General features: G+C 46.2%; 1 protein-coding gene across 1 annotated transcript; it reads right to left on the bottom strand.

The window, feature by feature from the left end:
• Window positions 1-4,441: 4,441 nt before the first annotated feature.
• Window positions 4,442-10,044, bottom strand: LOC123090303 (GDSL esterase/lipase At4g10955-like). The gene is made up of 3 exons (XM_044511668.1): window positions 9,934-10,044; window positions 5,534-5,676; window positions 4,442-5,423 (listed from the first exon to the last, which is right to left on the bottom strand). The coding sequence occupies exons 1-3, from the start codon at window positions 10,042-10,044 to the stop codon at window positions 4,442-4,444; spliced, it is 1,236 nt and encodes a 411-aa protein (XP_044367603.1).
• Window positions 10,045-10,461: the final 417 nt, after the last annotated feature.

The following is a 10,461-nucleotide window of genomic DNA, read 5'->3' as shown; positions in this document are numbered from 1 at the left end:
CAATGATAGTGAAATTTCAAATTCCGTTAATGATATCCTGGATTTGGAGGTGGAGCGCGCTTTAGAAATGATTCGAAACTTAGCAGCGGTTAAACCCATGAATGATTCCGATATTGATGCTTTGGGGGTCAGGGTACTCGGTAATTTTTGTGCGAGGATGACACCTTTGAGGCTGCAGTAGTTAGGTCCACAGAGCCTGGTTGTGAGGACCGGCTGGAGGATCAGAACAAAACTAAATGCAAGTGGAAGCGGAAGATTTACCCGGCTTCGGCGGTGCATAGGAGTGCTAGGATCCGTACTGCTAAAAATTCCATGACGAAATATGAAAGGAATCTTTTGAAATAGCAGAGGTCTAAAAGACTTGGCTAAATGAAGGTTTGTTGTAGATGTGTCTATCGAGCATAGGCTGGATTTTTTTGCATTGTCGGAAACTGGTAGAGATAATTTTTCGCCACAGTTTCTCAATACTTTATCGGGAGGTATAGATTTTGATTGGCATTGTCTGCCTCCGAGAGGAAGATCGGGTGGGATCTTACTCGGAGTTAGATGTGATTCGCTCGAAGTCCGAAGTGTGGTGATGGGAGACTTCGCAGTTAAGTTTCAGGTGCAGTCGAAGGCTGATGGGTTTAATTGGGCTCTGGCGGCAGTATATGGTGCCGCGCAGCCCGAACTCAAACCAGAGTTCTTGGCAGATCTTGTTCGGATTGCGGCTCTAAGCAGCTCCCAATCCTAGTTGGGGGTGATTTCAACATTATTAGATGGCGAGAGGAAAAGAACAATGATAATTTTGACGGGGGGTGGTCTTTTATGTTTAATACCATTATTGAAAGCTTGGATCTGAGAGAGATAGAGCTTTCGGGTAGAAAATTCACCTGGCCCAATGCGTTGCCAAATCTGACATTTGAAAAGCTGGATCGAGTCCTAGCGAGCGTCGAATGGGAGCAAAAGTTTCCCTTCGTAACGGTCCAGGCACTTTCGTGTGGTATTTCAAACCACACGCCTTTATTTGTGGACTCTGGTGAGGTAACCCACTTGGGGAACAAAAATTCTTTTTCGTTCGAACTGGCTTGGTTTGAATGAGAAGGTTTCTTAGATCTCGTAGCCAGGGAATGGGCTAAGGATGCAGGAGGCAGGACCGCGCGGTTGAGCGTTGGCAGAATAAGATAACGCACTTGAGAAGTTTCTTGCGTGGGTGGGCTAAGCATCTTAGTGGGATTTATAAGGTTGAAAAGGAAAGGCTTCTTACCCTTATTCAGTCCCTAGATTTAAAAGCCGAATCCATAGTTCTGCCAACCTCGGAGCTTCATGCTAAGCTTGAGGCGGAGATGAGACTGAAAGAGCTTCTTCGTGAGAGGAATTAAAGTGGGCGTTGCGGGTCAAGGTTCGCCGAGTTGTCCAGGGGGACGCGAACACTCAATTCTTTCACATGGTTGCCAACGGCAAGCGCAAAAAGAAGAGGATCTTTCAGCTTGAACAAGATGAAGGAACGATTTTAGGACATGACAACCTAAAATTATACATAATCGAATACTACAAGAAGTTGTTTGGGCCTCCAGAGGATAATTGTGTATCCCTGGATGAGTCTAGGATTGAGGATGTTCCTCAACTTGCTGCTAATGAGAATGATATTTTGACTGCCCCTTTTTCCGACAAAGAGGTGTTTGAGGCCATTGCGCACATGAAAAATAATAATGCTCTAGGACCGGATGGATTTCCGGTGGAGTTCTATAAAAAATGCTGGCATATTATTAAGGGGGATTTGTTACGATGTTCCATGATTTATTCTCAGGACAGCTTCAGTTATTTCACCTGAATTTTGGAACGATAACCCTACCTCCTAAGAAAACAGAGGCTATGAGAATTGAGCAGTTCAGGCCCATCTGTCTTCCTAATGTTAGTTTAAAAATCTTTACCAAGGTTGGGACTAATAGGCTCACGCAGATTGCGCATTCTGTGGTGCAGCATTCCCAAACTACTTTCATACCGGACAGAAACATCCTAGAAGGGGTTGTGGTCCTTCATGAAACGCTCCATGAGATTCACACAAAAAACTAGATGGAGTTGTATTCAAGGTGGATTTCGAGAAAGCGTACGATAAAGTCAAATGGCCTTTCCTTCAACAGGCCTTATGTATGAAGGGTTTTGATGAAGCCTGGAGACGCCGGGTAGAATCTTTCATGCAAAAAGGGAGTGTTGGAATTAAAGTGAATGACGACATATGTCATTATTTCCAGACACATAAGGGCATGAGACAAGGTGATCGGATGTCTCCTATTTTGTTTAACATTGTGGTTTATATGTTGGCAATTCTAATAGGAAGGGATAAGGAGGTTGGTCAGTTGGGTGGCTTGGTGCCTCATCTAGTTGATGGAGGTGTGTCTATCCTACAATACGCTAATGATGCGATCATCTTTGTGGAGCACGACTTGGCAAAAGCGAGAAATGTGAAGCTGGTGTTATGCTTATTTGAACAATTGACCGGGTTGAAGATTAACTTTCATAAAAGTGAATAATTCTATTTTGGTAGAGCCAATGAGGAACAAGAGGCTTATAGGCAATTGTTTGGATGCGAATTGGGGACTTTGCCTTTTACGTACTTAGGTATACCCATTCACCATCCTAAGCTGACAAACAGAGAATGGAAGTGTATCAAGGATTGCTTTGAGAAGAAACTGAGTTGCTGGAAGGGCAAGCTCATGTCATACGGTGGCCGATTAATTCTTATTAATTTGGTGCTCATGAGTATGCCTATGTTTCTCTTGTCTTTCTTCGAAGTCCCAGTTGGAGTTAGGAAAAGGCTGGATTTCTATCGATCCCGATTCTTCTGGCAGAGCGATGAACTAAAAAGAAAATACAGGCTCGCCAAATGGGATATCATTTGTCGATCAAAAGACCGAGGGGGTCTTGGCATTGAAAATCTTGAAGTCAAGAACAGATGTCTTCTCAGCAAGTGGTTGTCTAAATTATCAGTTGAGACTGATGCCACGTGGGCGCAGATTCTTCGTAGTAAGTATCTGCATTCCAAAACTTTGTCCCAGGTGACAGTGAGACTGACGGACTCGCCTTTTTGGAAGGGGCTCATGAGAGTCAAATCAGCCTTTTTCAATAGGACAAAGTTCATAATCGGTAATGGTATTACCACGCGTTTCTGGTAGGATACATGTCTAGGAGAGACGCCATTGGCGCTTCAGTACCTGTCCCTTTATAGTATTGTTCAACGACGTGATGCTCATGTTGCAACGATACTTCAGTCCATCCCCCTTAATATTCATTTTAGGAGGACGCTTGCCGGCAATCGTTGGGAAGCGTGGCTTCATTTAGTGAGTAGACTGATGGAGGTTCAGCTATCTCAACACCCGATCAGTTGCGCTGGAAGCTCACTAGGTCTGGAGAGTTCACAGTTAAATTGATGTATCTCAATGTTATCAACTCTAGCGCCATTCCTAGTTCAGAATATATTTGTCAATATTAACAAAGGATAACTTGGTAAAGCGCAACTAGACAGGATCTACTAGGTGTAGTTTTTGTCATCGGGATGAAACTATCAAACACCTTTTTCTAGATTGCCCGTTGGCCAAAGTTTTGTGGCGGACGGTGCAAATTGCCTTTAACATTACTCCTTCGAATTTTGTCAGCACGTTATTTGGAACGTGGCTTATTGAGATAGAGTCCGAAACGGCTAGACACATTCGCGTAGGGGTATGTGCTTTATTGTAGGCAATTTGGAACTGCAGAAATGATTTGGTTTTTAACAGAACAATAAATATTCATTTTTTGCAGGTTATCTTCTGGGCCACTGCGTTGATCCGTATGTGGTCGCTACTCACTCTGGCGGAGGCCAGGGAGCGTTTGGTTACTGGATCGATCCGGTGGGAGATGGTAGCACGGGATATCTTCAACCGGAATGGATGGCGGTCATGTAATAGGATAGGCAATTAGTTTTCTTATCTTTCTTATGCCAGCCAGTTGTGGCCTTTTGGCTTTTGTGTTTTTGGCCATGTGGCTCTATGTGAGCTTGCCTTTACTTTTGCTTCAGACTTTAAGACCTTGTTGAACCTATTTTCTTATTTATAAAGTTGGCCGTATGCATCGATCTGATGCAGAGGTCGGGGAGTCTCCCTTTTCGAGAAAAAAACGTATAAACCGACCTGGTAAAACTGAAAAGACAGCAAATCGCTAGCCTTTGCACAAAGGAACAGTAGCCAAGAAGTAAAATTACAATCAAGACCGAAGAAACCTCTGAACTTGACACTAACGCTCGTCGCAGTGATTCGTCATTTTTTTTCTTTTCGTGGCTGCTATGATGGTTCTAGAGGGGATCAGTTAGAGTTGCCCTTAGCATAGCATGTGGAGTGCGTATACGAGAATGCAATGTAAATGTAGCACAAATTAATTAGGAATACATTTACGATGCACACAGCGTGGTAGGGAAGGGAGGGGTTTATGCTCCAGGATAGCTGTAACGCTTGGCGCTCAAGTTGAGCTCGCTGTCTGGCTTCCACCATTGCTCGAGCCCGTGGGCGTCGCAGTCACTGGAGTTCTTCACGAGCATGGCCGAAGGCAGGAGATGTGGGCGCTCCTTGTCCGTGCCTACCAAGGAGAAGAGCATGTCACGGTACGACAGCGTCATCGCCGACCTGGCCACGCCGCGGAAGCGCTCCTGAAACTGCTGCCGCTGCTGGAAGTAGTCGATGAAACCCAGGCAGACGACGTCCCTGTCGTGCACGTACAGCTGCGGCGCCCACGGTGCCAGCCTCTGGAACAGGGCCTCCATGCGCTTCCGGTGGGGGCTGAGGACGAGCCCGAGGCCGGCCTTCAAGACATAGCTGGTGGCGTACAGGTCCCTCTTGCCCACCTCCGTCGGGTGCAGCGCGTTGATCACCGGCGCGGGCGACACCTGCGGCGGGTTGAAGAGGAAGGTCGGGAGGCTCACCCCCTTGTCCGCCATCATCCTCCGCCCCACGTCCAGCGCCAGGGACGCTCCGAGCGAGTGCCCGGTGAGCCACACGGGGCTGCAGCCGGCGCCGAGGAGCGCCTCGACCTCCGTGCGCGCGCGCTCGGAGCGCCTGCACCGGTGCAGGGTGTTGGCCATGACCTTGAGGTCGAGCCATAGGTCCTTGAAGGGGTCGGGGTGCTTCAGCATGGTCCCTCGCAGGGCGACGACGTACTGCGGAGCCGACGGGTGGCGGCGGGCGCCCGCCGGCGGCACGTGCTCGTAGATGGCGCCGAAGATGAACTTGTGCTCCCCCTTACGGTCGCAGTCGTCCTTGAGCACTTTGACAATGCGGAAATGGAAGCTCTCCCACCACGCCGGCGCGAGCGCCTCCCCCACCAGCAGCCTGCACGTGTTCCTGTCGTCCTCGAGGATGTAGGTGCCTTTGACGATGCTGGCGGCGATGCACCGGCGGTGCTCCTCATTGTCCCTGTGACATTACGAATTTATGATGAACATAAGTCAGCGACTCAGCGTACAGCTGCAAGCACGACCCCACTCGGCTAAAGGCCGGCGAGGGCATGGAACATGCGTACTGACCAGTCAATCATCATCGTCGTCGTCGCTAAAGAACGGACGGCGCCGGCTCCGGGCATCATATGCGTCGGTCCGGATAGATGAAAGCGGTCGTCGGCGTCGGCGTCCATCTTTGAAGCTGTCGGCAATGCGTTCGATCGAACTAGCTATCTGTTACTGCTCTTTCTCAAGGGTACATGACAAATACGTGCGTGTTTGCTTGTTGTGTTTTTGCTCCCATCCTATGCGTCGCTCGCATATATGTACTATACAGTCTCGTTCTGTTGACATCAGCTGCTAATTAACGATGCTTCATCCAAGTTGTAGTGGTATCTCAAAACCAGGGGAGCCGGATCTTGACTTATTCTACCCTTCCACCGTTATCACCATTGTCAATGGGGCTCTCTCTCCGTTTTGGGACTTCCGGCGCCCGGAGGGTCAATGGGGGCCGGCGTAAGGACATTTCTCCGCTCGTCTACGAGGCCTCTTCTAGGAAAAAGGGCAAGGTGCATGAGGCCATGAAGGATTGTGCTTGGCTCTCCAAAAATAAGCTTCCGGCGAATTGATCATTCTACCACATTCGTGAGATCGTCTCCCTTTGGGCAATCCTAGGTGATGCCCAGCTGCATAAAGACGCAGAGGACAACATCACTTGGAAGCATACGGCTAGTGGGTCTTACTCAGCGTCCTCTACTTACAAGACACAATTCCTCAAAGCCACCATATATGTCATGAGTTCCACCGTGTAGAAGGCTTGGGCACCCCCAAGGTGAGTAATTTTGCTTGGTTGTCCATCGAAAATCATATTTGGACCGCCGAAAGATTGGCCAAGCGGTTGTACAAATTGTGGATTATGCCCACTTTGCAAGCACGAGACTGAAAGTGCTAACCACCTATTCTTCAAATGCCGGTTCACTATTTGGCTTTGAGGCATGATCAAGGAATGGATTCAACTTGTGCATATTGACACCACCTCATGGTGCTTGAAGTGTTCCATTAAGGAGTGCTGGTTCGACATGTCCGACATTAGCAGCCCGAATAGAAAGGCCATAGCCTCACTCACCATGCTCACCTCACAGACAATTTGAAATGAGAGAAATGCTCGTGTCTTTTGGCACAAGACCACTCCCCTGACGATTTTACTTGCCAACATCAAGCATTTCTTTGTGTGGCTGTGTGTGTGAACAAGTTGGGTATAATCATGCTGAGAGAGTAACGATCTAGTTGTAATTTGATTTTTTTAACATACTCCATCATCACTCGTAAGTAATGGATGAGGCAAATCTTTTGCCTCTATTTAAAAAAAATGATGGGTGACAATGTTAGGATGTCGTTTATAGCCAGGTCAGCTGCTAGTGCCTGATGGTTAGCTATTACTCCCACCGTTTCTAAATATTTGTCTTTCTAAAGATTTTAACAAATGGCTCCATAGGGAGCAAAATGAGTGAATCTACACTCTAAAATATGTCTATATATATCCGTATGTGGTAGTCCGTTTGAAATCTTTAAAAAGATAAATATTTAAGAACGGAAGGTGTATGTTCCAAGCTGGGCAGGTTGTAAACTTGGTTTTTGCCTGATTTCCCCCCTAATTAACATGTTAATTGTATTCTTCATATCTTAATTAATAAAATGATAATTTTTTTGCCTCATTTAAGAAAATCTTTGAGATATTTTTTAAATCTGTGGTCCTTGTATACTGCATATACATGGACAATTATGGTAGAAGATTATACAAAAATAATGCCATTTCATGTAATATTATTGAGTTCAAGTTGAGAAAACGTCACTCAGTTCTCTCAATAACAGAGAGAGAATCCTTTCAAAAAAAATAACAGAGAGAGAAAGAGCGCTAACTGACATAAACAAAGAGAGCGTTGACGAGGCATGCACACTGGACCTTATATATTCTTTTGTTGGATTATTAACTTGGTCTATACAAATGCATACGTGTACGTGCACTCCAGTAACCCAGTCATACAAGGCCAATGTCCAATGCCATCATTTGGTTCGGTTGACTCTGCTCAAGTTGGGTTGCTCAAAGTTCATATAAAAGTTGGGTTACAAAAGAGTGAAAAGTCACCCCCCCCCCACCCCACCCCCACCCCCATATGCATAGTACACTATTTGCGGATGAATAATATTTTTAGACTACTCTGCTCTCATCCATAGTACTTGGTTACCGTGAAATCTTTGCCTTTCATCCATTGGCCAAGACAAAAGGTCTTGAAGAACCAATGTTTCAATATTAGTGCCAATTTGCATAACAAATACACAGTCAAGAACTGGTCTCATACTCAATCTAGCACCATCGTACAAAACCATTATCACAAACGATTTAGTAAATCGTCAACATGCGTAGTAGGTGTGCAATTGGGGAGGTATCATCGCACACCCTATATAAAAATGTGTGTGATGGGTAAGCAAACGGCTTAGAAATGAAACATGTGTGATGTAGGATCTAGTATCACACACGCTCCGCAATAGCGCACTTTTTCCGGTGTAACTATCATCAGACACGTTTCTTAACTAGGAAACATGTGCGGTATTGGTGGCTTGATGGACGAGACGATACGGTGCCCAGTCTCTTACGGTTGATACAAAGGAAACGATGCAATGATGAGGATGCCCATCACACGCAGTTGATACAAAGAAAACAAGTGCAATGATGAGGATGATCAGAGCTTAATTTCGTTGGGGCATGGGACAAAGGCAATTTGCTTGGACTCCATCCCGAAATGGTTTTTGCTAAACCACATCTAAATGTGCCCTAAATATTACACATCTAAAATACTACTCCTTCCATCTTAAAATAAGTGTCTCAACTTTGTACTAACTCTAGTATAAATACTAAGCTCAAGACACTTATTTTAGGATGGAGGGAGTATATCATTAATTTTACGCAGAGATTCGGTATTTTCAGAAACGGTTGGACTTGTTCTAGAAACGGTATTTTCTTTTTTCTTTTCTTTTTCCTATTTATGCTTGATTGAGTCACTTAGATGTGTAGTGCCCTAGACAAACCCTTTTAAAAAAGGCAAGTTTGTTGAGTTGTTTTTGTATTGCACTCGAGAAAGTCTTTTTGCCGAGTGTTAAAAAGGAGAACTCGGCAAACAAATGGCAGAGCGAACAATGCTGTCCCACATGTCGCAGGTGCTTTGCCTAGTACTCAACAAAGGTCGAATGCTTTATTGAGACTAGTCACAGTGGGGACTAACTTAGAGTAGTAACATGTATATGTTACTAGTCTATCTTACTATCTCCAGAGTGGTAGTAACATATATGTTGTGTCATGCATCACTTCATTTATTAGGTTGTAGACTCATCTTTTTCTGCTATGTGTGATGTTACATTAACTAGCTATGTTATCACATGACTCTCTTTCTTCATTATTACATACCACATCATCTATTTTGTCTAGATAGGTGTGATGTTATCATCTATGTTACTTTCGTTGTGGGTAGTCTGAATGTTACAGTCGGCAATTTTTAGCAGAATTGAAAAGGGCGCACCGATAGGCATGGGAGGATGTCTTTAGCAGAGTTCGTGCTCGACCGCAATAGCGAGCCAGCCTGGGTACCAGACGTGGCGGTCTCCAAACACGGCCTGCAACAAGATGGAGCGCATCACTTTGGCAGACGACTCAAAGCCCAGCAGCAGGTGGGAGACCCCGCTTGACGTTGATGAGGAAGCTGGGCTGGGCCACAAGGGCTAGGTGGAGGTGACCATGACAGGTTGAGGCTCCTCACTGAGGAAGGCTGCGAGAGATCGTGGGCAAGGTGTACGACGATGTGGACGTCATGGCAAAGGAGCGTCGGGCCACGTCGTCGGAGGCCATGTAGGTGATGGCGGCGATGCGGCACACCTCCTGGGCAGCCTTGATAATCTCTTAGGAGAATTGTTCGAGCAGCCGTCGGGGCTCCTTAGCCTATTCGCCAGCGATGGTAACAAGGAGGGGGATGGAAGAGTAGGTGAGCATCGGTTGTGGACAAAAAATATTGAAGAATATTAGATTTGACCGGATCGTACAGCCGTGGAGCTGGCCCATATAAAATACAAACAACTTCAACTCTCACAAATTGAGTAAATTACAAAAAACCACCATATACGGGCTAGGATGATAGATTGGTACCACTTCGAGGACAACTCATGCAGAACCGCCAAATTTGAGCCTAACAAGTAACAGATCACACTAATCATCAGTTGAGCTCGTGAAAACAGTGAAATTGAGGGATGGGGGCCGCATGCCAGGGTTGATGTGGAAAATACCATACACAAATACAAATTTGATGAATTGAGGTAGTAGATGAGACGCAGACCCCACCTATCACTGAGGAAATGATCATCTTCATCTCATCTCTCTTTTTATGGGGCATTACTTCGAACAACTTGTGGGCGATTAGAGTACGTGCGTAGTAACCGACCTTCTCCAACACCTGTTGCGACACCACGTTGCCTGCCTCCACTAGCGCCTCCAAAAGCTGCAACCCCTCCACCTGATCGAACAAAGCGACTAGCACCCGCCACATGACCATCTTGGCCAGTTCATGGCGTCGTTCAGGATGAATGCCCGGACGACTGCACAGTTGATCATCTGGGAGTGGTCGCTGTCGGTGTCAAAACCGGCGGATCTCGGGTACGGGGTCCCGAACTGTGCGTCTAAGGCTAATAGTAACAGGAGGCGGGGGACACGATGTTTACCCAGGTTCGGGCCCTCTTGATGGAGGTAATACCCTACTTCCTGCTTGATTGATCTTGATGATATGAGTATTACAAGAGTTGATCTACCACGAGATCGAAGAGGCTAAACCCTAAAAGCTAGCCTATGATTCTGATTGTTCTCGTCCTACGGACTAAACCCTCCGGTTTATATAGACACTGGAGGGGGCTAGGGTTACACAGAGTCGGTTACAAAGAAGGAGATCTACATATCCGAATCGCCAAGCTTGCCT

This window comes from Triticum aestivum, chromosome 4B, assembly GCF_018294505.1.
Source record: "Triticum aestivum cultivar Chinese Spring chromosome 4B, IWGSC CS RefSeq v2.1, whole genome shotgun sequence".
In the NCBI taxonomy this organism is placed as follows: domain Eukaryota; kingdom Viridiplantae; phylum Streptophyta; class Magnoliopsida; order Poales; family Poaceae; genus Triticum; species Triticum aestivum.
Note: the sequence above shows the minus strand (reverse complement) of the source record. Positions and strands in the feature narration are given on the sequence as shown.

Coding starts and splice junctions, on each gene's coding strand:
- LOC123090303 (XM_044511668.1), bottom strand. CDS start 10,044: ATGGTCATGTGGCGGGTGCTAGTCGCTTTGTTCGATCAGGTGGAGGGG. Junction 5,677..9,933: donor CGCAACAGGTGTTGGAGAAG/GTCGGTTACTAC, acceptor AGTAACAGATAG/CTAGTTCGATCGAACGCATT. Junction 5,424..5,533: donor ACGACGATGATGATTGACTG/GTCAGTACGCAT, acceptor GTAATGTCACAG/GGACAATGAGGAGCACCGCC.